This window comes from Accipiter gentilis, chromosome 1 (assembly GCF_929443795.1).
Source record: "Accipiter gentilis chromosome 1, bAccGen1.1, whole genome shotgun sequence".
Lineage (NCBI taxonomy): Eukaryota > Metazoa > Chordata > Aves > Accipitriformes > Accipitridae > Astur > Astur gentilis.
The window spans coordinates 23,784,050-23,811,671 of record NC_064880.1 but is presented as its reverse complement, the minus strand read 5'-3'; the positions used below and the strand labels follow the sequence as shown (position 1 = coordinate 23,811,671).

The 27,622-nt window shown below is 44.9% G+C and overlaps 1 protein-coding gene across 2 annotated transcripts in view; it reads left to right on the top strand.

Moving 5' to 3' along the window:
- SATB2 (SATB homeobox 2) overlaps positions 1-26,707 on the top strand; it is a 135,649-nt gene extending 108,942 nt beyond the window's left edge. For both annotated transcript variants that reach the window (XM_049800752.1, XM_049800763.1), the window contains exons 10-11: positions 2,342-2,539; positions 25,872-26,707. In XM_049800752.1, coding sequence (XP_049656709.1) covers positions 2,342-2,539; positions 25,872-26,327 — 654 coding nt within the window. In that variant the 3' untranslated portion in view covers positions 26,328-26,707. The remainder of the gene's footprint in view (positions 1-2,341; positions 2,540-25,871) is intronic.
- The last annotated feature ends 915 nt before the right edge of the window (positions 26,708-27,622 follow it).

Genomic DNA, 27,622 nt, shown 5'->3' with positions numbered 1-27,622 from the left:
CTTCCCCGGGCCTGCCCCGCACGGGGCTCCGGCTCCACCAGGTGCAGGGTTTTGTGTGTATTTTCTGCTAAACGATTGGTCTTTATGCTGCAGCATCCCTCGGGAGATGTTAAACATACCTGCTTGAAACATTTGAAAGAGTTCAGTTGGAGACTTAATCAGATCACTGAAAACAGGGAGAAATGGGAGCTTATTTTTTCCACAGATGGTTTACTTTCCGTTTCAAAAATTATTTCCTTTGTATGGAGGAACCCCTGAGAAAACACTGTGGAGCTTGGAGATTTTCTTCCTCTCTTTTCTCTGTAAGAGTGAAAGTTTTGGGGGATTTCTGAGTGCAGGAAAGGGAAAGATGAGAACTGAGGGCAAGGGATGTTGCCAAACCACATTAAAATGCAGACATCACCTGGCTGAGAGATTACCTAAATACCAGTCAAAACACTTTGAAAATATCATACATATTTCCCCCCCCCCCCAAGTAAATGATTAGATATCTTGTTTTCATCCTTGCCTGCTCTCCCCCCCCCACCCTCAACCCTCCTAGTTTATTGCAAGAAAAGATCAGGTCTGCACAAATGTGGCCTCTCACTTGTAAAAACAAGGCAGTGTTGTGTTACAGATTAGTTTATAAATCCCTGGTGGCTTCACAGTTCAGTGCCTACAGCTGCTGCAGATGGGCCTGGGTTTTTGTCTCTTCGCTGTGCTGCAGCCGGCAGTTGAAGGAGAAAATGGAATGATCAGGTTATTAACATGTAGGCCGTGAGGAAGAGGCTGCACAATGAGAACAGCTGGTGTTGCTGTCTTGGCTGATGCAGCGGAGATAATCAAATCTTGCCTTTTTTGGGGGGTGAAGGCAGAAGACACAGCGGAGAGTAAGACAAACAACGGCTTATGATATTATATACGGGGTTTAGAGTGCACGGTAGAAGTTGTCAATGGCTTACAAGTTGTTACACAAAAAAGCAATACCAAAAAACCCCCACGTGGGCTGGTAATGAACCTGGCTGTTCAGCTTGCTCTAGTCGCTGTTTGGAAAAACACAGTTTTGGCTACTTCTCGTACCGAACATTTTTAACATCGATCAAGCTATCTTTTAGGTATTGTAAGGTGCCTGTCAAAACGGTGTCAGAATGCTGAGCTGTAGCTCGAAAATGATGGGTTATAAAGCTACTAGGTAAAATATTTTGACAGGAGTCAGTAAGGCGCGTTGACAGCATCCTCAGCTTTATCTTCTCATATCCTGTCATTTGCATTGCGTCTCCGGCGCGCAGGCACAGGAGGGGAGTCGCTGTCCCCAGCCCCAAGCGGGGCCAGCTGCTGGCTGGCTGTGTCCCCCCACCCCGAGCAGGTGCAGCCACAGCCACCGTCCCTGGCTGACCTGCGGGGGACACCGGGTCACTGCCACCTCCGCGCTCAGCACGCACGGGGCTGTCCTCGCCCTAACAGCTCTTGCCGTTGTGCCCTCTGGTTGGCTTTGTGTTTTAGGCTGCCTTGCTCTCTCCTCACGAAGGCCTAGCGCTTCCTCCTCCCGGGGACTGAGCTCTCAGCCCTGCGGAGAGGTCCTACAGGATTTCATACAGTGGTAGCTTTTTGAAGGCATCTCAAGCTAAACTTGATGTAGCAGGAATAAAATCTGCTATTACTTGGGTTTAGAATTACCTCCACCTAGGATCTTGATCTCTGTAGTAACTTCTGCAAGACCCTGTTTGCTGCTTTTGTGCTAAGTACTAGGGGATTCCCTTTCTTTGCGGTTGCATCTTCTAAGTGGCCATTTGATTATTTAAAGCTGTCAATTTTAGTGGTGTTCAGAGCTGGGGGAGTCAATGCAACATAGTGACAGCACACCAAAGGTCTTTACTTGATAGTATCTTCTTCTAAACCTTTTCAGTAGTGGCTGAATTTCTGGTCCTGCAGCTGCAACCCTTAGCGTGAGGGTTGTTAGCAAGTCTCAGGGGTTATGTCTCCTTTTCTCTTGCTTGGATGAAGAAATAAAGGGGCTCTGAAATGGAAGTGGAGATGCGCCTTTATTTCAACTCTGGTTTTCTATAGGAAAAATATTTCTATCTGAGCATTTTAAACATGGTATGATTATGACCGGGGGCAAGTTGCTGTGCTTTCTGGTTCCTTTTAAGCACTGCTGGATGCATCTGTTTCTCCAACTTGCAGGAAATATTATATATCAAGAATTTGTTGAGACCAAAGGGCAGCTGAGGGTAGGGGGTGTTCTGCGTGAGATGAGACCAGTGAAACTTGCAGCACGGAGCTTTTAAGTCTAGCTGACCTTCCACTCACATCTGGTTCCTCGGTGCTCAGTGAATTAACCGTGCTGACCCTACCGTTGCAGGGCTGGCTGTGTGAGCTGCTTCGCTGGAAAGAAAACCCAAGTCCGGAAAACCGCACCCTTTGGGAGAACCTCTGCACCATTCGCCGCTTCCTGAACCTTCCCCAGCATGAGAGGGATGTGATCTACGAGGAGGAGTCCAGACATCACCACAGTGAGCGTATGCAGCATGTTGTCCAGCTCACTCCTGAGCCCGTGCAGGTCAGAGCGCTAATTTCCTTCTCAGGGTGACTGCGGGGTGGGGCGATGGACAGCTGTCAGAGGTAGAGAGAAGCAGCTGGTTCCCGCTTCCTTCTGCTTTGCAGGTTGAGACACACCACCTTTCATCTGTTTGTAGGGCCCCATGTAAGCCATGGCTCACAAGTTCAGAGTTCACTGTGCGTATGTTGCAGCATGCGTGTGAGTGTGTGCAGCTTTGTGTTGGTGGTTGAAGAGAAGGGATGTGATAATCCATGCCACCGATAACAGCAAGGTCAGTAGTAGTGATATTACGGGGCTCTCTTGGTGTCAGTAGTTGCGTTGTGGCTGAAACACAATTTAGCTGTCTAAAGCTGCTGACATTTAGAGGAGTACAAATGTGTTCCTCAGCAACAGCAAGAAGTGTGTGGTTATTTAGGAAGCAGAACAGAAGTGAAGACTTGGTCGCTTGCTCCTTCTTACAGAACCTGAGCACCCCTGATACGCACTCTCAAAACAGTGGCCAGCACACAACTGCAGCCGTACATCTGCTTTCCTGTGAAGGAACCAGCTAACACTTCAGGAAAAGTAGGAGGGTAGGAGAGGAAGTTTGTCCATGCGTGGGTGACACAGGGATATTGAGGAGTATAACATGGAGAAGTGTTTTTTATATATTCACTGAAAATTAAAAGTACTTTTAAAATGACCATGATGAGTATTTTGTGGGGAACAGGCCTTTATTTCACAGCCTCCTCAGGATTGTTTTGCTCCTCTCTACAACCCTTGTGACTAGGATGAATTTTGGGTTTATGCACCTTTATTCTATCCTTGTCTCAGGTCTTAATAGAATAAGAAATAAATAGATACAAATATGCGTAGGGAAAATGAAGTGAAAATACTACAAGATTTTTCATCTTTGCAGTTGCAGCTTCAGTCAGAAGAGAAAATCAGGCTTATGTGTATTCCTAATAACTAGTGATGCATATCACAGACCCAGACATCTGCTGATGGTCGAGACAGGCTCAGGAGATGTTTTTTTAATCTAAAAAGCTGAGGTGATGCCTTCCACAGCAGACCATCGTTTTGGATTGCCACTGGTGCTCAGTGCCATTCACCTGATCCCGTTGCGTGACCACTCTCAGAGAGTCATCCACACTGCCTTTCTCTGATAATCTCACAGTTCCTCCTCCCACCTTTGCTCTCCCTGTTGTCGTTTGATGACGGCTTGCACTGCTTTGCTACTCTTGCTGTGAACCTTGGCATCCAGCCCCTATTCTTTGTCACTGCTCTTGTTCTGCTGCTGCTAGCACTGCTGCCAACTATCTAGTCTCCTTTTTCCAAAGACAGGAGGTTTTTCTGTCTTCTAGTCCTGCCCCTTCTGAAACACGTTGGTCTCACCCAGATTAATTATTGCCTAGTTCAGTCTCCTTTGTCTCTTCTGCTACTGACTTCCTTCTTGCTATCCATTTGGTCTTTGCCTGGAAGAAAAAATGGGGTTTCCTGGGGTTTGGGTTCTCAGAGCTATAAAGTAGGGGAAGTGCTCCAAGTAATTAATGTTGCAAGTTTTATCTTCCATGTTCTCAAAAGTTTGTGGGATCTTGGAGGCAAGGAGCCACAAAAGGGTAAAGGGCCAAGCTAATGTGGGAAGATGACTAGAGCTGCGTAGATTTGAACATACTAACCCAGTTCTGGTGCCCGCAGCCAATAGGACTATCCTCTAAGGGACAGTTTGAAGAAAAAGTTTCCCTGAGCTCTTGTGAGTGACCTTGATGATTAGCCTACTTTCCAAAGACTTCTGCACATCACTTTTCTGCATCATGCAGGTTGGCTCTTGTGAGTGACACGTTACACTGCATTGGAATGTGATGCATTTGTATTTGTCAGCAAGTTACAAAGCCATGGATTAATTATTTATTACAGTCAAAATATGAAAAATGAAGAAAAATAAATGGAACCAGCTGGCAGCTACGTACAGCAAAACTCTGGAGACCCAGGTATATAGTCGATACAGTAGGCTTGTGTTTTGGGGGTGCTGCATTTTAAAGCTATGTTTGCCCATCCAAAAACCCCAGTAGGTTTCTGAGTGGCACGCTACCAGTGCGAGACACAGGAGGCTTGCTGTCCACCTGCTCCCTACCATCAAAAGATGCCCTGCACCAAGCAAATTTTGTGTAGTTTTTAGTCTCTGGGACTTGAATTGTTTCAAGCAACAAGGTTTGTTTTTTGGCTTTGCTGCAAGGGTCACTATTAGGTAATTAGCCATGAAGAATCAATGACAGCAGCCAGAGACGTAAAGCTGAGGTCCTCACACTTGCAGTCATTGGAGATTTTGTGACACTTTACATAAGGGTAGGGGTCTTGGGCTCTGCTCCTGGCTGAACTCCAGGCCAAGTAATTACATTCTGCCTATCTGAAATTCCCCCTGTAGTGTCAAGTGGGAAAGCAACTCTCATTTCCTTCTCAAAGCGGTGGCGGGTGCATAATGTCTGCCACGGTGCCTGGCTGCATTTTAGCAGGGGGTGGAAACATCCAAGAGCTGCAGTCACCGACCTACTTTGCTTTGCAGGCTTTGCTAGTGAATAGTGCACTGTAAGTCGAGCCCTTTCCTGCAGCCTTGATGTCAAGATGACAGTCCTTTGAAGGAGATACAAGTAGGAGCGCTGTGAATATCAGCAGGTGCAGTACTGTAACACCGAAGCAGGCAGGAGGCTCTCACCTCTGCTCTCTCTCTCTCCCTCCGCCCACCCCATCTTCCTCTCTGCTCTGATGAATTTGACGTGTGTACGGTAACTTGTGTCTGATGCTTGAGTCTCGTGCTCCTCCAGCTGTGAGAGCAGGAGAGCCTGAAAACAGGCTGCCCCATGCTGCTGCCAGAGCTCCCTGCCACCATGATCGAGCCCTCTCTGGGCTGGGGACACCCCTCTGTCAGACTGAAGGACTTGGAAGAAAATCCCGGCTATCATCACAAGAGGCATGACCAGGCAAAAGATAACGGATAGATAAATTTCAGCCTTTTCCCCAGTATGGCTTCTTGGAAATGGCAAAGATTTCATTGTGATAGGGTTTGTGTAGTTCACTTGCCGATTACAGGGTTGGGCTCACCTTCAGTGAGGAAATCGCCCCAAGGCCAGGTATGGTTTATGTCCTCTACCGGCAGGGTGGGCGCAGCGGGACAGTTGTTGTAGTGCTGTAGAAGATCAGCTGGACACAACTTGGCTCTTGATGTTGCAGGGATTGCTGTTTCTTTTGTGGCAGGTTCTTACCCTCTGCTCAGTGTTACTAACCTATACCTCACTGTTTAGCTTTACATTCAGGGCTTTAAAAACAAACATCTTCATTTTTTCTCTCTTCCATTAGATTTTTCCCATCAGCCATATATTAATCCATTTAATCAAATATTTTCCTGTTTCTGAAATGAAAAATGTCTATAGTGGAAGCTCAGTGCTCAAGAAATTCCTCCCCGCACACTTGATTTATTTGTTATTGTGCTGAGGAGTCATAAAATGTGAGCCCTGTGGAGCTCTGTGACATGGCTGTGTTCTTTGGCAGCATCGGGTATGACCATATGGACGTGCCGGAGTGTGGATTTTCCTTCACATGCTAGTTGCGGAGCATCCATGCTATACCTACATGTTGCTGTGCATGCAGGCTGAGCTTGCCACAGCCTCTCGCTTGTTTTTTAAGGAAATTCAGGTGTGCGTTAAGTGGGTCTTTCTCCTTCCCGTTCTGCACAATGCAATGTAATCACCAAGTGCTGCTGTAGGACTAGGCAAAAGGCCTGTGACGGCGTTGCTAGCTGGGTACCACAAGGATACCACATTCAATTTACAGAGTGCCTGAGCCACGGGTTCCTGGAGGGTGGGCGGGTATGCCAGAAGGCACTGTTATATTTTTGCCCTGTTCTCATCCTCTTCCACCACCATCAGATGTGGGATCCTGTCTGGACCTTTGACCTGGCCTGGCCTGGCTGTCGTGTAGATCTCTTGGACAGACTGCATGCAAAGTAGTCACTTTGCAGCAAGCAGTCCTCCTGCTTCTGTGTTTAGCTTCCTGCTTTGCAGAGGTGAGGGTACCCTCTCTTACTTTCCATCCCTCGCTAAATCCCACCATTCCCAGGCTGTTTGCTGGCGTTGGACCTTTCTGGAGTGTTAATGCTGAAGAAGCGCTTACAGCCGCTTCCCATTGCCAACCAGGGATGTGGTGTTTGTTACAGACATGCTGGGACGCAGTAAATCTAATTTCTCTCCCTTCTCCCACTGTTCGTCTGCTGTGTCCAAGGTGACCACTCCAGAGAATAACCATCTTGCCTGGCACTTTAATATAGTGCTAATTCATTGTTAATTGCTGGGGCAGAGAAACCTGACTCAGTTGGGAAAACGATGAATCAAGCTGTTGTCTCTGGAGTGTTGGGGTGGATAAGCCAGTTCTCTGGAGTAATGAGCCACCACTGCAGCAAAGTACCTGCTATTCAGAGAGCAAGGAAACCTTGCCTTTCATTTTCTGCATAAGCTGACAGGTAGATCTGCTGAAGCTGGTAAGTGCATATGGATTTAAGAACAGTAAAATGTTGACTTTAAAGAAACAGGAATGGTTTTCACATGCTTTCTGATGCACTTACTTTTGTCACTGACGTCCCTCCACCCTTTTTTTCTCTGGAGCTTTGATTTAGACAAATCTGGCAATTTATAATAGTTCAGATCATAAATCATGGAGGAACATTAGTAAATAAAAGAAGGCATAGCAGAAAGCTGTAGGAAAGCTCTTTTGTATTGTGTGTTCACTGCAAACTTTGTGGTCTCTCTTTAAATATGCGGAAAATAACATACCACAGAAGTAAATGAAATACTAATTTTGTCATTTTGTGAGGGGTGGAAGGGAACAAATATTTTAGAAATGACAATGAAATACAAAACAGCAGAACATGGAGCCCTCGTAAAAATGGGTCAAGGCAAGTGGCAATGGCAATCCAATGAAACTAATTTCATATTCTCTTTCTAGAAGTAAGAAAGAGGGGAATGAGCACCACAGTAGTGCTTCCTAATGAAATATCTGATTCTAAACATTGTCTTAAGGTTCATGGGTCACACAATGCATAGCATGCAGATGGAAAAAACAGTGAGACTTAAAATTTCTTTTCTTAAAAAATAATATTAATTAATAATACTTAGGCAATCATAGACGATGAGTGAAGCAAAACTGTGTTATTCCATAGGGGAACATGGTGTGCTTAATGATCTACAGGATGATGTACACAGTGAGTTTTTGCCACGTTTGTGTGGGTTACAGCAGGGGGGTTTGCATACTGGAAATCAGGACTGAGTTGTCTGGGAGATTGGACAAAAACTGCTTTCCCAAACCTTGCTAGCTCTCTGACTTTGGTGCTTACTGTTTTATCTAGACAAATTTTTTTGTGGGGACACTGTGCCCTGTGATTCGTTCTTGGTGGCTGCACCCTGATAGTTTGGGGTTTTGATCATTTCTCTGCACCCAAAAGACAGACCACAGGTGGATGCCCACTGCTTTTTGATTCCCCCAGATCCTTATTCCATGGCTGGATGTGATGTCTGCTCAGACAGGGGTGGTCAAGACTGGTGCAACAACTTGTACTCAACAAGGCCAAATGGACTTTCAGAGCTACTTGTATTGCAGGTTTATTCATTCCACTCAAAAAGCTTGGAGCTTTGGTTTGGGTGGGTTGCAGCCGGAGTATTTATTTTGTCTTTGATTTAGAACTACAGGGGGAAATGCATGTCAGAACAAGATCCGTGAATTTTGTGAGTGGGCAATATCTGTCTTCCTCAGTTGTTACATTATCTGGAGTTCTCCCCTATCAAAACTGGACAATAACAGTCAATTTCAGTATCTCCTTTCAATCTAAACCATTCAAAAAACACTGGAAAAAAAATCCCAAACTATGTAACTTCTGATTCTGTGCAGTATTAAAGCTGAAGGCAATATATATTGCAAACGCTACTTTGCATTTATCGTGTGTCTGCTCTTGGGTGGGGGTAAGGGGCTCTCTTTCTTCGAAGAAAGCAATACATGCAAAACTCTCAGAAGGCTTCCACTTCTGAACTGCTTTCTCATACTGCTCCAGTACCCATGCCTTGCAGCCAGACACGCTGCGTTTTGGAACAAAAGCTGTGGCTGTGGGTTCTGGTTTGCTGTCCTTTCGGTGCACTCCACTTTCCTGACAGGCCACAGTAGCTTGGGAGCCTTGCACGAGGTTTGGCAAAGGCAACAGGAGCACATATCAGACAATGAACCCCTTACATTCGACTCTGAGGTGTCCGATAGAGCTTCTTGTGATTGATAGTTATCACAATTGCAGTGGAAAGCCGCTGAGCTTTGACTGCTATAGCCAAACCTGCCTACTGCGCCTCCTCAGCTGTTTCTGTTTAGTGTGGATATCTAATGTGGCTGAAAAGTGCTGCTGATTTTTATTAACTTTAAGCCTGTGACTCCCCTTGAAATGATAGCAGGGAGCGTACTTGCAATTAAAGCAAAACTACTTCTGTTCTGAAATTAGGTTTAGTACTATTCCGTTTAACCCTAGAAATGGGAGATCAAGTAAAGTGGATTGTTTGGGGTTTTTCTGAGGTGGCGAGTTTAGTCTCATCAAAGTAGTACATCCTTTCTGTATTTGTTCAGACTCCTGGAACCATGAGGCCACCTCAGTTCCACCTGCTCCCGGACAGCTTTCATTTGCTCCAGGATCAAGTGAGGACGGGGCAGGAATGAGGTGGCACTTTTAAGTGAGGGAGCCCCGAGAGCACGGCTGGTGTTTTTCTTCACCATCTTCTTACAATAAAGACAACTGTGAGGGTACTGACACCGCGGCAGAGGTAGAGGCAGTCCCTGGAGCCGAGGACGCGTGTGCTGTCATGCAGGACGTGCTGCCCCATTTGAGGCAGAGGCAGTTCTGCCCGGACGGTGGCTTGTGTGAGGCTGCCCAGAGCAGCTCTGCTTGGGCTGCCCTGGCTCCCGCAGCAGGGATGCTCCAGGCAGAAACTTCACTTAAAATCTGAACATGCAGATTTAGCACTGTGGAGACTTGGCAGTAATCAGCAGGGTGGTGGTTTGCGTTGATGTTGCTCTGACAGGTCATCTTTTTAGCAAATGACATCACTGTAGCTGTGGCCCCTGTCATCTCACCCTTTTGCCTTTCACACACAATTTGACCAGATTTAGCCCTCTTTTCTTGCAGTCCTGGCCCTCTTGTAAATGTTAAGCTGCCAGCGTTGTAAAGAGTCATAGTAGGTTGAGGATGAGCAAACATCTAGAGCAAGATTACTAAATAAAGTTCTTTAAATTCACATAACCTTTGAAGCTTGCTGGCTGGCAGCAGCCCAGTCTTGAAGGCTGGAAAGCCACTAGATGAGCCTCTCTTCCGTTTACGTTTGGAAATTTTTGTGGTTAAAAATATTGCTCTTTTTAATTTCATTTTAATGCTCCCTGAATAATCCCTGTCCCTCACGCTTGTACATAAATGATAATACCAGGCTTTATTGATGCGTAAATGTTTATCGGCTACTGGCCGTATGCAACATTTTATTCTGGGGCTCCTTACAGAAATCTTACGATAAAGTTAGAGCCCTGGATCATCACAGCTGGCCTTTCTGTCCAGATAAGCAATTGTAAAAATTACATGGGGATGGAAACAAGATTGTATTGTGCTACCAGAGCACATTGCATTGCTAGTCCCCCAAAGAGCACTGAGAGCAAGTGAGCTGTTCTTCCTCCCGTGTTGCACAGAATCCCCCAAGGAAATCATGCAGCTTCTGGGCAGTGCTGGGAGTTAGGCTATGACAGAGCAGGATGTAGATGCTCAGTCTCCTTGCCCCAGGCCAGTCTTTTTGGAAATTCATTGGTGTGGACTTTTCTAGACTGTAAGTATGTGCAGGGATATGGTTTTTTCAGGGTTAGGAGGCTGTGTGTGTTGTTCCATGTTTGTATGGACTTTTACAAGAATTGCAGATGAAACGGGAAACGTTTTTGTGTGTATGCACTATTCTCACACATCAAGTATCCAGAAGTACAGTAGCACATGTTTTTTCTCACAGTCATCTATGCTTACAGTGTTTCAAAGAATATTCCAAAATATCTTGGCACAGACAAAGCGGAGCTGTTTGCAAGATCCCTAGCTGTGGAACAACAAAGGCTACATTCTCAGCACACATCACACATGACTTCTATTAAAGTCTTAAACAAAAATCAGATAATGTATTTAGAAGATCTAACTTTGCCATTTATGATGCTACTGCACATTGGGAAAGGAAGTAGGTATCCCCTTGTGACTCCTTTCCAATGTCTTTTCCCTCAGTTCTACTCACTTCTTCATGTTTCAGATTAGAAGGTAAAAATCTTATACTTAAGTACAAATAAATACATTTTAAACCCAGTAATTTGGGACTAACTCACATCGTGGGGCCTAACTTATAAGGGACTTGGTGCTCAGAAACCGAGGAATATGAGCACTTATAAGGTGCCTCTGGTGGAGCATTCAGAAGTTTGAAACATCTAAAATCGTTATTAACCTCTTACCATTACATATGGCAAGAAGGATGTGGTAAGTCACAGAATGTATCCTGGATATTACAGACACAGCCATCTCATTAACTTTGTGTCAAAAAACATTCTTTGGTTTCCAGTTTGGACTGTATTTAGTTTATGCTATTTGTACCATCATACTACAAAATAATGTTGACACCCTTGAACTTTCTAGTTGCTTTTTCTCAAATTTATGGTTTGGATTTCTACATTATGCTCTTATTAGGCCATGCCCATCTGATGTGCTGCACTTGAATCCAAGGCACGGTGGCAGGGAGGATTGTGAAGAGCCCCCTTCCACAACTCCCGTCACGTGGGTGTTGAGGAAGGCGAGCACGTTCTGCAAAAAGGCTTAATGCAGACCCATAGTTGTTAGGGGCTTTTATGAGAGTTGTGTGGCTAAGTCTCTTGGTTAGGTCTGGAAAACCTTGGTCTTCTCAGTCTTGCTTGCAAAAAGCTTGGCAACCTAGCTTTCTTTTTACTTCTTGGGATTTTGGTAATTTTTAGATTTGAAACGTGCAGACTATCACAGAAGTCCCTTGTGCTACTGCTGGATACAACGAGGAGTTGTATCCTGCCCCTGAGGGACTAAGAGCTGGCTCCTCTTTCTGTGCTGTGTTGAGGGAAGCTGCGGTAGCAACTGTGAATCCATCTAGTTGTAGCAGAAAGAAAGAGACACACTAGAATTCCAGGACTCAACAAGCCCCATAAAAAGATCTGTCTGGACAGCACTTTACTAGTTAAGTGCTAAGTTATTATTATTATTTATTATTTATTTCCCCTTCTATTTTTCCTCTTACTGAACAAGCAGGAGATACCTTTGTTCTTTCATTTTAGAAGTGCAACAAATGTATTCCCTGCAGCATTTAAAATTTTAATAATCCATAATAAATAAAATCATATCTAATAACCTAACTGCTTTCAATTGGCAACGCGATCTCCTAGATGCATTGCAATGGCAGAAACATAAATAGTTGCAGCCTCTGAAAGCCTACTTCCTATTTGCTAAATATACTTGGCTTGCTTTAAATTCCTTTGTGTGCAGTCATTAATACAATCCTCTTTGACAGCATTTAATTAAAGTGCTTTTCTCTATTAAATTCATTAAAACTTTTTTTTTTATATACAACTGTTTCCCAGACACTGAATGTTAAGGACCTGTAGGCCTCTCTTTAAATAACTTCTCTCTCCTTGTTGTAAATTGTTAATTAAATTTAACTTAGACTGTTTAAAGATGGCTTGGAAAAGAAAGCCAGATTTCAGGATATGGTCTCAATCATGTCTCATTTTTTTTAACACAATTTTTTCCATGTAGTTATAGACTGCGTGTTATATTGTTTATGAATGTTGCTGTACTTTCAGCTGGAACCAAGCAAAGAAATACCCCAAGAAGCTCATTTCCATCTCACTTCAAAATTTTCCATCTTTTTAGTGCAGTTTCTTAGCCTAAGAGTATTTGCATGGGGGAGTAAGGAGGGAGGAGCTGTTTAGTATTAATAGATTATTGACAGTTTAATGTCTTGGCACCTAGACAGCCCATAAGGTATAATAAACAGGAAGCTGTCTGATGTGAGCGCAGTCAATAGCGTATTCAATCAGAACCTTTCAGTTAATTGCTGGTTGACCTCAGAGATTTCTTTTAAGTGAAACTGTCCTTCGCTCAGATCTCATCTGGGTTTCAGGGTTTAATTTGAGAATGCCCTTTCCACGTGGTAGCTTGTGCATACGTTCCCGGTCGGATTTTTGCTTCGCTCCCATGCACGGCATTGCAAAAGCCAGGCTCTGCCCGGAGCTTTGCAAAACAAGCAGACGTGCACTCTGTGCCTGAGGGCTGCGACCGTGGACAGGGATACGCCATGGCGCTGGCCTGCCGGTTGGCACCGACACCACCGTTAAAGCAGGCAGGGTTGTAAACTGGTGTCAGGGCTATTTTCAAAGCAGCTGAGCGGTTTTCCAGAGTGTTTTGGATACAGTTAGACACGGCTTTGGTGCCTGGGCAGGCACCGCAGCGCTGACGAGACCTGACCTGGCCTCTGCTGATGAGATGTGCCGCAGCCGGACCGGGCTGCCCCGGCAGGGGGTCAGAGTGGCCGCGCTCACCCCACCCGTGGGCACAGATTCCCCTGCTCGCCGCGCAAGCGCAAACCAAGGCTCATTTGTATTTCAGTTTCCCTAATTTCTGTACTTAGCCATTCTAATTTTTTCAGACTGCGTATCTTGATGAGATCTAGATAAGCTACAAAGGCAAGCAGGCAGGAAACCGCACGGGCAGTCCCTGACCCTGACTAACTGGAAACCATCTGCTGATCTGGGGAGGGAACCTCCAGTGAAATCTCCTCTAGCAAGTCTGCCGCGTCTGGGTTTTTCTTCTTTCCCTCCAACTGTTGACTTTTAAGTGTGTGTGTTTTCCGTAAGCGAGATCAGGGAGGGTCAGCTGTGGCAGCCCTCGTTTGCAGCAGACGGGTCTGCATTCCCCAATGGCAGTGAGTACTGCCCTGTGAAGGAGATGCTTCTGTACCAGGGAGAGTTTAATTTACATTTCATTCAGTCAGGAGACATTTTTTTGTCTCTAGAACTTGCAGTTATTGTGTCTTTTAGCCACTTATCATGCATTCAGACTGTGGTTTGCTGAAAGGAGTATTATTACTTTTAATCTCTAATTTTTCCCTGGTTTTGATTCATTTCTGTGGTTGTCTTTGTCCCTCTGCGTCAAACTGCTTATGGCTTTTTAATGGCCTGATTAGCACCGGGGAAGCATTGCTGTCTTGGAGTAATGTTGTTCCTGGTGTTCCCTTGTTTAAATGAGATCAAGAGTAAGAATGCTGCGTTGCTGTGTTTGGGATCCATTGAAGTCCAGTCCAGAGCCCTGACTGAAGCAGGTTGTGAATTTGGGGGGGTCATGCATGTTGGAAAGGTGAGGGGGAACAGTTTGAGATGATGCCTCCTTTCTGGGAAGATTCAAGGATAAGAGAGGCTTGGAGTCCTTCTTTCTGGAGAGAATGGAACAAAACCATGGCAAGATGGAACAGAACCAAGGAAGAAATCCCAGGGTACATGTGTGCCCCTGGGGCCATCAGCTGTAACATGCAGGCTTCACTCCCAGGTGTCTCTAGTCAGAATATATTCGAAAGTACTTTCTGGTTTTATCAAACTTACTGGCCAAGCTGTTAATCAGTATTACATAGACCAAAGGACTCCCAGATGCAATAAAAATCATAAGCTTTATTGGATTTTGAGATAGGAAAGATTCACGTCCAGCTCCTTTTATAAACTGCATTACATTTCATTCTTTCAGAGCTCCCATCAGTACAACCCTTTGTAAATATGACAGTGAAGGAGGTAAGTGGGTAGATAGATGGCTATGAGCTTCTGTTCCTTGGGTGGTACAGCCTAGAGCTATAGAAGTGCTTGAGCTGAGTTTAAGGGGTTGCTGACGTTTCTGAAATACTGAAAGAAAAAAACTATAGCAGTGCTTTTTAAATTATTATTTTCAGTTAAAATTGGAAAAAAAAAAAGGTTTGCAGCAGTTTAGAGCAACATAATGCTTTAAAGGAAAATAGGAAGAATTAGAAGAGCAAAAGTTGTTCCAAATAAAAGCAACCGGAATATGCTGTTTCATGAAAAATGCCTAAACAACTGCTTGAACTTTTTCAGAATATCCACACACACCCCCGCCGCTGCCCCAGGCAAACAGCTTGGCAAAGTAGACTTTATTTAGGCAATACTTTGATGTCACTCAGTCAACATTTTTGACTGAAGGAAAGATTTTTGACTGAAAAATGCCACACAATTCTGATCTTAATGAAGCAAAGAACGGTGTTTTGCATTTCTAGCAAAAGCCTGGAGCTCCTTGCACACAGATCTACAGCAGCTGCAGGCTTGTGTTAAGTGTGAGCTTACCCCTGAGATAATGTGTGTGTAGCCGGCCACGGGCTGAGCGGTCCACGGAGCTCCCCACAGCAGGCAGCAGCAAAGCCAGGGATGGATCCCAGGGCCGTAACAGTTTCATCCTCTGCTTTGTCCTAATACTGCCTCGTCGGCCATATATTAAACCATGTTTTTCAAAAATGAACAAAATACCTTTTTTTCCCCCAGCTGCATATTTTCTGGTACTGTCAATATAAACTGGAGGTGCTGTTTACTTTCTGTAAAGCCTTTTTCTTCCAGCATCCAGAATGCGTAAAACAGGTACAGGTCAGAGTAGTGAGACACAGAAAGCAGTAACACCAGCATAGGTGCCTCAGTCTTCCGGATGTGCCCACCTTTTCCAGAGTATAATCGGGAAGACAGAGGATTTTAGATCTAATTGTCTGATGCCTCCTGTCCTCAGTGCCCTAATCTGTGCGGGAGACTGTACTTTGGTCATTTGATTTTTATTTACCCAGTTTCAAGCTAAGGGTATAATAAAGCTCATTATGCCAGTTGCGTGTGTGGTAATGCTGGATATTTTGCTTTTACCATGGTAGTTGATTATAATGCACTTTTTAAGACTTGCTTTCTAAAAAAAGGAATATTTATACTTTTATGTGTTTGATTCACACAGTATAGTTTGCTCCAGTCCTGTTATTAAGTGCATTGGTGGTTACGTCTAGAAAGCAAAAAACATGCTGAGTAGTGTTTTATCAGCACAAATCTACTATTTTCACTAACCATAACAGTCAGGTTCTCCTGACTTGTAACTGCCCCCATTGTAAAAATTAGCAGTACAGTTGGGTATTCCTGGAACCCCAAATAGCCATCTGTAAGGACCTAAAACAGTTCGATGGGACAAATAATTACCCGCCACCCCCCAGCAGAAGCCAGCGTCTAATCCAAACATATCCTTCCTGAAATAATGCAATGCCTACTCCTGATCTGAGTAACTGGAAAACAACATGATTATAGTGGCGCCATTCGTGCCACCATAGTTAGGGGTTTAGAGCTTGACCTTAAGCATGGCTCTAGGTTGGGGCTTGTCAGGGAAGATCTTGCTCACACTCCCCACAAATACTCTTCTGATTTTCGAAAGAAAAGGAGAACATGTGTAGTGTTAATTAAACAAGAAAGTGTAGAGGATACCAGAAGTATTTTGTCTGCAGAAAAGCAAACCAGAAAGCCTTTTGTTGCTTCCTTGGTTCCTGTGGCATTCTGCCAGCTCCTCATTAGGATTAGCAGGGTTGGGATGGGGAAACTCAGAACTGATCCGAAATCTTTGACAGACCCTCCCTCCAGCCACAACCAAGCTCAGGCTCTATTTGGAAACTGCCGAGCAGGGCTCTGCACGCCATAGCACCCTGGAGAGCCTTGCTAGGGCTGCAAGAGAAAGCACAGAGAGGCCAGTTGGAGGCCCACAAAGCTCATGGTCTCGTTTTGAAGAAGGTAAGTGTTAACTGGAAGGTTTTGTGGCCCTCGATGTGTGCACAGATGCTGAAAGTCCCACTTGAGTGGGACTCCAGTTAGCATCACCATACAGAAGGGCAGGGTGAGCCTTTACACGGCCGTTTCTTTTTCCCTTGTGGGGAAGGCTGCCTTGCTACCTGTTGTGGTTTAACCCCAGCCGGCAATTAAGCCCCACACAGCCGCTCGCTCACTTCCCCCCGGTGGGACGGGGGAGAGAATCAGAAGAGTAAAAGTGAGAAAACTCATGGGCTGGGGTAAAGACAGCTTAATAGGTAAAGCAAAAGCCGCGCACGCAAGCAAAGCAAAACAAGGAATTCATTCACCATTTCCCATCAGCAGGCAGGTGTTCAGCCATCTCCAGGAAAGCAGGGCTCCATCACGGGTTAATGGTTACTTGGGAAGACAAACACCATCCCTCCAAACGTCCCCCCCTCCCTTCCTCTTCTCCCAGCTTTATACGCTGAGCATCATGCCGTATGGTCTGGGATATCCCTCTGGTCAGTTGGGGTCAGCTGTCCCAGCCGGGTCCCCTCCCAAATTCTCGTGTCTCCCCGGCCTCCTCGCTGGTGGGGTGGGGTGAGAAGCAGAAGAGGCCTTGGCTCTGTGTGAGCACTGCTCAGCAGTAACTAAAACATCCCTGTGTTATCAACACTGTTTCCAGCACAAATCCAAAACACAGCCCCAGACTACCTACTATGAAGAAAATGAACTCTACCCCAGCCAAAACCAGCACACTACCGCAGGTAACGGGCAGGAGAGGCTTGCGTGGTTTCTTTGAGGCCAGCAGAGTCCTGCCTGCCTGCTGGGGGATGCAGCAAGCCAGCCCCCATGCCAGCTGTGCTGGCCGTGCCCCATCCCCAGACAATGGAGCCATCCATCACCGATGCCTTCAGGAGAGAGTCTGCAGCAGCGTTGTGCAACGCTTCCTGGCTGCATCGGCCTCTCTGTCACCAGCACCCTGGTCTGTGCCAGAAGAAGCCGGAATGAATCTGGCCTCTTGCGTATTTATACAGTAGGTACGTGCCGGCTCCACCTGCGGGCTGAAGAGTAGTTGTAGACAACCCTCGCAGGCTGCAGCTAGGTATTTGAGAAAGGGGTATCCACTGCTGGCCACAGTTACGATGCAGTAAACTTAAGAATCTGGCTCAAACCAGCCGAAGATGGGAGGTTCAGAGCTAATCCACTAACGTTCATCAGCATGAGCTCATTTATGCTGCCCCATAAAATCAGCCAGTTCTCAGGCACTTGCACAGCAATGAAAGTTGTGCCTGTGCTTTTGTGGGAAGAGTTGAGTTAGCGTTCAAGGGAGAGCAGTTACCCCAGGAAACACCGGGACACTGCTCTGCATTGTCAGAGTTTTGTGATTTATTTTTTTAACATTATACAGACAAAATAGTGGCTATTGTGTAGGCACGTGCTGTCTATTAACAGAGATCAGGAAAGGGAAATAAACCATGCATTACTGAAGAATAAGATCATGATTGTGGTCAAGTGATGGCAGAATTTTTTTTCTTTGTCAAGCTGATTTGTAAACATTCTTCAAACAACTGTGCAGACAGCAGTGCCATGGCTTCTTGAAAGGAAAGCAAAGACAAGGAATGATTCCTCCACACAGATGTTTTACAGTAACCTTAGACCTGTCCAAAAGTTATCTGGTCATCTCCAGTTGTCACTGCAAACTATGCTGCACATGTAGCCTCTTGGCAGCACAGTGTAATCAGGCTGTAATTTATATTTTATCTCCAGTGATGATAGCTCTTAAAAATGTTTTGTGGTGTATTTGCTCTTTGATGCATGCTAAGCTCCTGTTAGCATTAATGGGAGCAGTGTGTGCTGGGAGGGGCGGGGGGGGGAAGGGAGACGAGACACCTTCCCCCTGCCTTCAAGTCAAGATTAATTGCGTTTTGCTAATGCTTCTGCTTATCGCTTTGCGTGGGATGGCAAAAGCAATGCACAACTGAAAGTTCTGTAATTTTTTGCTATTTGTTTTAATTCCTCTTGTCTTTTTTGTCACCTTTTTGACCATTTTTGACAGTTTGGTCCTGGAGAAGAATTGCAGGATGGGGCCGCTATTTCAGAGACTGGGTGTTTGTTCAGTGTCTTGCCATGTTTTCAGATCACTGTCTATTTCCTGCCCTTAAGCAAGGCAACCGCCTTAGAGCAAAGGGAAGCATGTGGCAAGTGTGCTCCAAAGATGTTGAAATGAATCACTTCAACCAGCTCACATTCCAGCCTGGAAACCAAACTTGCCTTTGACTTTGGGTTCCCTGTGGAACTCATTTCTCTCCTCACAGTTCTCTCTGACTCCCCTTTTGCGTGGCTCAGAGAGTGACTCGTACCTCAGACCTGAGAGATTCAGGACACAGGGTTTGTGTGATCCAGTATTCTGGCTATGGTGGTGGTCAGCAGCAGATGAAGGGCGGTAGGAAAGGCCGGAATATTTGGGGCATTTTTTTACTGTGTGACTGCTTTGTCTTTGCAGCTGAATAGGACCCAGGGCTGCTGGGTTACAAGTTGTTGTAGCCACCAGCCTGGTTGGCTGGTGTGATCCGGCATGCATGAGACAGGATACATCATATCACAAACGTATTATAATTATCTCTAATAATGGTGTTTACTCATGTGAAGCAATTACTAAGCTGCATTGGAAAACGCGCAGGATGTGTGGCTAGCATTTGAGCTACAAAATTAAAAGAAGCTCAGGCTGAAGTTAGATGAAAGTGAACATATTTATCCATGTCAGACTTCCTACCATTTTGCACGCTCATATTGATTTCTTTTGACACGGTCTTCTTTTATTGAGTACCATATATTTTTTTAAATCCCTTACCGATAACAGTACCTGCTAAGGGCAATTGTAAAAGGAAACTAAAGTATATTAAACCTGCCTGGAGTCAAAATGTAATCTAACACCTGTAGTCTGCAATTTGTCATCACTTCATAGATACTTTTTCTTTTTTAATAACAGTTTTGGATTTTCCTGAGTTTTGACCTTAGGATACTGTATAATCCAAGAAAAGCAAGGAAACTAAACCACAGTCTTTAACACAGCTTTATGGTGTCAAGGTGTGAAATCACCACTGTGAGAATGAACCCAAAGAAAATACTTCATTTGGAGCTGCGACTAGTGCTGCAGTGTTTACCCAAATGAATGTATTTTTGCAAGGGGAAAAAAAAAAAGAGTAGTCTAACAACCACATTTTTAAGAGGAAAAAAAGGAACACAGGTGCAAATTGTAACTTCTGCTACAGTTTCTTGTACAGACATTCCTAGGAAACCTGTAAAGTGTCTTGGCACAGTGATTGTGTCTAATTAATGCTCTTAGCCCTGCAAGCCCCGGACTGGGAGGCTGTCAGGGTGCAAGCCTGTTTACGGCAGCAGCTTGCTCTGTTCTTTTCTTGCACGTTTCTGTATATGAAGAAAGAGAGAATGGGGGTAGGGAGTATAAGGCTGTTTGTTTGCATAGATAATCTCTCGCAGATTATTCGTGTAAGATCTGCTAAGAGGGACAGTGCCTCCTTCTAGGTATAAGACTTCTTTGCAGGGTGATGGAGGTTGTCTCTTAAGTGAACTCTTAACAGGATAGCTAGGCGCTGCCTGGGAGCTCTCGGCTTGCAGCTACGAAGTTTTGCAAATTCCAGCTACGGGTCTCAGTAAAATGCAGCTGAACACCATGTTTAGGCTTGTCCTCCACCCTCCCTTTGACTTCAGCTAGTCATCGAGAAGGAGCTTTTCCAACAGGCTTGCTTACGTGAAGTGCCTAGTACGTCTGTTTTTGCATTGGGTCAGACTGGTGGCAAATCCTGCTGACTAGCCTTCAACGCTTTTAAGGGATGTAATAGATGACCGGTGTTAGATGTACCAAACACAGGTACTGAACCTACATTTTGTAATGTGTGTAAATTCTCTCTGGCTTTTATTTTGGGCTCCTTAAGCACGCTAAAAACTTGCTCTCTTTGGCATAAAAGTCCTTGGTGCGATGCAGTGTTATGGCTGGCTACGAGAGCAATGTAAATGTGAAACAAAGCTAAAAGGTGAGACCCCTTCCCACTGTGGAGAATAGAATCATAGAATCATTTAGGTTGGAAAAGACCTTTGAGATCATAGAGTCCAACCATAAACCTAACACTGCCAAGTCCACCACTAAACCACTAAGCACCACATCTATACATCTTTTAAATACCTCCAGGGATGGTGACTCCACCACTTCCCTGGGCAGCCTGTTTCAATGCTCAACGACGCTTTCAGTGAAGAAATTTTTTCTAATATCCAATCTAAACATCCCCTGGCGAAGAGATGGCCAGTCCATTCAACTTTGCTCCTTGTGGGTTTGGGTTATGAGAATTGGTACTGGCCAGCACACACCGCTTGAGGTATCTGTCGGTGCTCGCTCTGTCTGTGCACAGAGGAAGGCGGTGTCTGCTCGACAAGGGCAGGGTCTCTATGGCAAATGCACAGTCTTTTCTTCCAAGAATGTAACATTTTTGGTGTTTTTTGTGGTAAGGGGTACCTCATCATCTCAGCAAAACCCGTTGGAAGGGAGTGCACATGACTAATGCTGTCTGCAAAGGGAAGAGCAGAACCACATGATGAAACAAAAGAGCTTAGGGTTTTCATGTAGAAAGGCAGTTCCTGTTTCTAATCTGCTCCAACAGCTCTTCAGGCAACAAAAGGTGGCATTTCATGGAGAGAATGTGGTCAGCCAGTGCCTCGCTGCAGTTGGTGCCTGAGTGCACGTGTGTATCCCACTCAAGTATTCTGCTTGGCTCCCCTTAGCGACTCACCATTTTCATGTGTCTAGTTCTAGCTAGAAAGTGGGTGGAAATGGAAACGAACATCAGTGGGGTAGTGAATCCAGCCAAAACTAAAAACAGTGCAGACACAGACTGCAATTACCTGACGTTCATCATTCAGTTTAGGTTCGCTCACCTCTCTTTCCAGTGGGAACGCATCTGTCCCGGTCTGCCAAAGTCAGGTTTCTCCTGTGGGAGCGTCCCGAGATGTGGGGAGCAGATATATGTAAAACAGTGCAGTGATCCCTCCGCCCCAGTAATTCTTAGCTTTAGATTTTAGAAAGACCACAAACCCTTAGCTTATTACAAGTAATCCTGATCACTCCGTAATGATACACTACATTATATACTCTCCTAAACTTAATCATTCAATATCTCACTTCCTTCCCTGTAGGCATGTACTATTATATTTTACACATGGCTTCCAGCTGGTTTTCATTGTGGCCTTCAAATCATGTTGTAGTACGGTGCGATTCAAGACCAGTCACTTTATCTTTAAAAGTCAACTTCCATCATAGTTGTTTTCTTGCAAGTTTTCTACCAGGGCTGGTTAATTTGTTTGGAAAAGTGAGTTTGTGAGGTTAAAGTCTACCTGGATGAACCTTCATAAGGCAGCATCTTCCAAAGCTGCTCTGTTCTGAAACGCTGAGAAGGCAACCATGCCTGTAGAGTTTAAAAATGAAATCTCTTGAAGGGATGGAAGAAATAAGTCCTGTGGGCATGGAAGGAAATCTATATCTTCACATTTGATTTGAAAGTAGATGGGCAGTCAGTGAGGAGGGAGGGAGGGGAAGGGAAGTCAGCTGCAGATGGTGGTGGCTGTGGAGGAGGAGGAGGAGGAGGAGGCTGCCCCGCCTGTGGCCGGGGAGCAGTGGGGAAGGGCACGGAGGAGGGAGAGGGGAGTGGGAATGGGGGGCACGGTGCACCTACGCCGGGAGGGCCACCCTTCCGAGCCCAGCACCAGCTTTCTTGGGAAAAGGAAAGCTGAGCGTGTCCATCATTTTTATCCCTTCTCTCTGAAGCCCACCATACGTGTGGTGTTTTGTGGTAGGTCAGACCATCATTTGGGGGGTTTATCTGCACTGGAAAATGCACTGCAGCCTGTATTTAATCACGGAAGGCCACTGGGGTTTCCTTCTTTACAGTACAGAAGCAGAGCAGCACTGACCCAAAAACCGCAGTGTTACGGCAGGGTGTGCACAACAGTGCGTGAAGCCGGTGGAAATTTTACGTGCAGATTAAGAGCATAATAATGACCCAAAATCTGAAAATCTGGAACTGCCAAAAATGGTTAGTTTCCTCTCTGAGGCTGCGGCATGAGGAGCCAGACATGAAGTAAGCAAATTGCCCAAATTGACCAGCGTGTTTTACAAATGTAGTTCAAAGCAAATACTTAACAAAAAGGTAATTTAGATCTCATATTGTATCATGTGCCTCAACAGTTGATCTGTTTCCCATAGAAAAGCACGCTCTTTTGTATTAAATAGGCCGTATTATCGGAAGGAAATACAAAAGTGATGACAGCTTAAACCTGAAGGAAATTCTGTGCATTTATCAATCTCTCTGTATATGGGTAATGTTGTGTCGCTGAAAAATGTTGCATCGCTGAAATCCTTTGTTAATGCTGCTGGAAATCCAGAGCAAGTCCCCAAAGTTAGTGAAATAATGAGATTTATCTGTTATAAGAGTAGCTTTAGGGTTTTGTATTACTTAAGAAAACGGCAAGTGAAATAAAATACAACATTTTTCTAATATTTTACACTGATAACCCCTGGGCTGTGTGTTTTCTCTTCTGGAGAGGATGGAGAGGTCACTCCGGAAAAGGAAGGGTTAAGTAAAATTATTCTTTCCCTCCCGCTCTCAGCCCTCTCTTTGGTTGATTGCTTTATAGATGCTGTAGGCATCTCTTCATCTCCTTCAAATTAAACATTTTACTGCTGCTGATCCTGTATTGTTGGATTTTTTTCATCATTATATTTGATTGGAAGTCTTGTAACATTTCTCAGGCTGCATCGTTTCTCATGCTATTTGTCAGCTGAAAAGGGAAAAAAAGCCCACTTCCAACTCCAACAAGAATGAACTGAGTAATTCACACTCTTTCTGGATGTGTTTCTATCTCTGTTAGCTGCTACTTGAATTCAGCTTCTGATTAGCAATGCTACTTGAGGCTTTTCATATGACTCTGTCTGTAAATGCCCTGGCAGTTTATTTGTGGTGTTAAATCCCTTTTTTATTTGGCTGCTCTGGGCCTTACAGTGTCAGGGGGCAGGACCAGGGAGCACAAGAGGGGAGATAACGTAGGTAGGGGCTGTGTGACAAATTTATGGGGCTGGGTCCTCGGCTAGTGTCGGCGATCCCGGCTCTGCTGCTTTCAGTGCTCAGTGCCGATGTAGGTATGGATCCAGCCCTCGACTGTAACCCCTCTGTTCGGAAACGTCAGTCCTTCTCTTTGAAAACAATCCACGGACAAAAAAGAAATCCTCAAGAGCAGCTGAGCGATTCAGTTCATTGGAACATTATGCTCCTTTATTACAAGAGATGTAATAAAACATAAACCAGAATATCTGTCATCTCCATTTGAGTTTCTCCTGTGCCCCAGCTCCTTGGTTAGCTCCACGTCCATGATGCCCTGCGTACTTACGTGCTTGAGAGGAACATGAATCTGTTGGCACCAAGAGTCATTTGCAGCGCTTCTGCCCACCAGCAGCTCTGCCAGGAGCGTGGCAAGCCCTGCCTGTCACCGGTGGCGGCACCTGCTTTTAGCTGACAGCATGGAGCTGCCCTGAAGCTGCTTCCTTGTTCGGGCACTTCCCGTCACTGTCAGGAGCGTCGCTCCGTGGCGGCGGAGCAGCGACCGGTGCGGCAGTCGGCGGGACGTGCAGTCGTGTGTCTGCACGTGCACGTGCCCGCCCTCGCACGCGCACCCGCTGCTCGTCGAGGCGCCGGGGACGTGGCGCCGGGTCCTGCCTCTGCGACCGGTGCTGAGCAGCAGCTGGAGGTGTAGCCCCTCTCGGCCGGCCGAGTGCCGGCGAGTGCCGTCAGGTGCGGCGGAGGAAAGGCGATCCCTTGGCCAGGCTGCAGGTTGTGTCGTTTTCACGGCATCTCCTCCAGGTTCAGCTCTCGGCCGCACGTGTGCGGTGGGCAGCGGCTGGGGACTTCGATGTGCTTTTCAAAATCTGTGACCGGAGGTCGCTGATGTTACAAATTACTATGACAGCAATGTTTGATGAAAGAAATGGATAAAGGGCTCTTTGGCACGTGGCCTTTTTATTTATTTGCGTAACGGACTGATATTCCACAGCGGACTTCCCTCTTGCAGTAATAACTTGACTAGTGTAGCATTTTACTGGGGGCTCAGTACATGTGTAAAATTCAGTGCAAGTTCTCAGCACATTTCCGTTATTTATCCTTACTTTTTTCCCTTTAGAGAGCTTTAATGTAGTGTTGATTGTCTGGATGTTACAGTTTGCATCAAAGATGTTTTCTTTCTGGGTGAAGTGCCAGAATTCCCTCTTACTTGTGGAAGAAAATATTTATCCATATTGATTTTGTTAGCTCTGTAGCATTGAGTTCTAATAATTATTTCCCTGCATCTGAAGAAACCTCTGGGCAAATACAGCCCTCAATCCTGTAGGGGATTTTTGCCGGTAATCTCTCTTGTATAGATTTGGTTTTAAAGAAAGCATATGGAGCTCCTCTGTATTTCTAACAATTCCGAGCGGGTATTTTTTCCCCTGGAATAAGGGCTGCACAAGGCCCTTTCTTAGTCATTTTAAGTGGCTGTTAGAAAGACTAAGAGCTACATGTGCTTTCTTTGAACTTGCCGAAAAGGAGATACTGCTGGTGAAAATCTGTTACAAGACTGAGAAGCGTGTTTGCCCAGAGGGTTTCTCAGAATTGAGGACTGTAATTATTTGAACTCAGAACTCCTCAACTAGTGGAGGAATTAATAGAGATGTAATACAGAGAAATCTGTTCAAGAGACACATAAAAGCCAGCTCTTGTGAAGCAACTGAACTGACTACGATGTCACTCTTCATAGAAGGGAAATCTTAACAAATCTCTGCGCTTTTATTATTAATTTTTTTCTTCCATAAAGCAGCTGTGATGGATTTTAATGCCAAATCATTATTCATGATAAAGTAGCACCTGACAATCCCACGTGTGACTAGGCCTTTGTGGTACTTGGCATCTTGTAGAAACGGTAAGAGTCTCTAGCCTAAAAAGATAAGAGTAAACAAGGAGGGGGAAGAAGAGGAGCAAAGCAGGAGAATGACTTGTCTGACATGGGACAGCTGGCCAGTCATCATGGCCACGAGACTGTAATACCTTTTGACTTAATTTTTATTTTGGCTATTTTATATTTCTTTTTTTTTTTACTTGCATTTTGTATTTCTTACTTATTTTGTGGGTTTATGTTTATTTTACATCGTTTACCTTTTATATCACTTTCTCCTTTCAGTCTGTAGTTACCGGTAGAGCTGTCTTACAGGTGAGAAAGGTAGTGGAAAATGAATATCGATTTTCTTTTCTTCACCAAAATAAAGTAGACCTTGTGTAAAGACCTGTACAGGTGCCCTTATCTCAGGCACCGTCAGCACGTACATGAAGTCTCTGTCTGTTTGATCTTGTAGGTGCTGCACAGACAGCAGTCCCAGCCTGCGAAGGAGAATTCCCCACCTAGAGAAGAGGCTCCTCCTCCACCCGCTGAGGACAGTTGTGCCAAAAAGCCAAGATCCCGTACCAAGATCTCTTTGGAAGCTCTAGGTATCCTTCAAAGCTTTATCCACGATGTGGGTCTCTACCCTGATCAGGAAGCCATCCACACCCTCTCTGCTCAGCTGGATCTCCCCAAACACACCATCATCAAATTCTTCCAGAACCAGCGTTACCACGTAAAGCACCACGGGAAGCTAAAAGAGCATTTGGGAACGGTGGTTGACGTGGCAGAGTACAAGGATGAGGAGCTGCTGACGGAGTCGGAGGAGAACGACAGCGAGGAGGGCTCTGAGGAAATGTACAAAGTGGAGCCTGAGGAGGAGAACCCCGACAAAAGCAAGGCAGCTCCCGCGGACATCGACCAGAGATAATGTGAGATAGGAGTGCGGAAAGCAATACATTGATCCAAGGATTTTCTGTTTTTATTTTTAATTTTTTTCTCCTTTTATTTTTTGTTTGTTTGTTTCCATTGCTCATGATCCATGTGCAAACCGAATGAATTCAGCATTGCCCGATCAGACATCGCCTTGACCCAGACACTCAAGTGTTACACTTCCTACGTTTGACTGAAGTAATCATTGTAATCACATAGGATTATGCCTTCATTAATCTTGCACTTATGAAAGGGACATCGAGCAAGTAAATGGGAAGAAAAAGTCCTACGAAATCAATGAAGGAAAATTTACAACTTTGTGTGTATATATATATATTTACATAAAATATATATATATTAAAATTGCATGGGACGGAACTTTACAAACTGAAAGTATAGACTGTGAAATGAGTTCTTTAAAGATGAGACTTGTTTATGTATTAAAACCACTTCACAATGAGTTGCTTTGGCTTTTTGATAAACTGCCGTCTGCTCTCAGGGTGTGGTGACTATTTTTGAATTCCTATTTATTTTCTATGTTTATCCCTGATTTTTTTTTTTTTTTTCATTATTATATGGCTTCCTATCTGGCAACTTGATGGGTAATTTTTGAGGTATGTATTTAAAGACATAAATCAACACTGCCAAAAAAAGAAAAGAGGAAAAAAAGAGAGAAAATGGAAAAACAAATCAGGGCACCTTAAAAAGAAAACTAGTAAAGTTAAAGTACTTTAAACACAATGCACACTTAAAAGGATACAGCATGTTCCACTCGCCAGACAGTCCTTTCCATAGTGAACAGATGAATTTTCATGGGATTCAGAATGACTAAAACTGAAATTCAGTGCATAGAAGACTTGTCCATTAACGAGGTCTTTATAGAAAGAGAAGAAAGATAATGTGTTGAGATTTGATGTATGGAATTCATACTATGAACCACATTTTACTGTGGATTTTTATTTACCTGTTCTCTGTTTCAGATCTTAACATTTATAAGCTTCCTTCTTGTTGCTTTTTGTTTATACTGAGGTGAAACACACGCGCGCACACGCACACAAGTGTAAAGTTACATTGGGACACAAAATGCCACAATCCCAACAATCCTGTCCAGGTAAATTGCTGACAGACCGAGGATTTGCGTTGCTGACTTCCCATTCGCCCTTCTCGCCAGCCTCCCCCGTGTTTCTGTTTTAGCTGGGCTTCCTCCGTGTCACGCGTTTTGTGCCGGTGAAATGAAGTGTTTTCAGCCGCGGGTCCCGGCGGCTGCAGCCCACCTCCAGTGCGCGGCGTCCG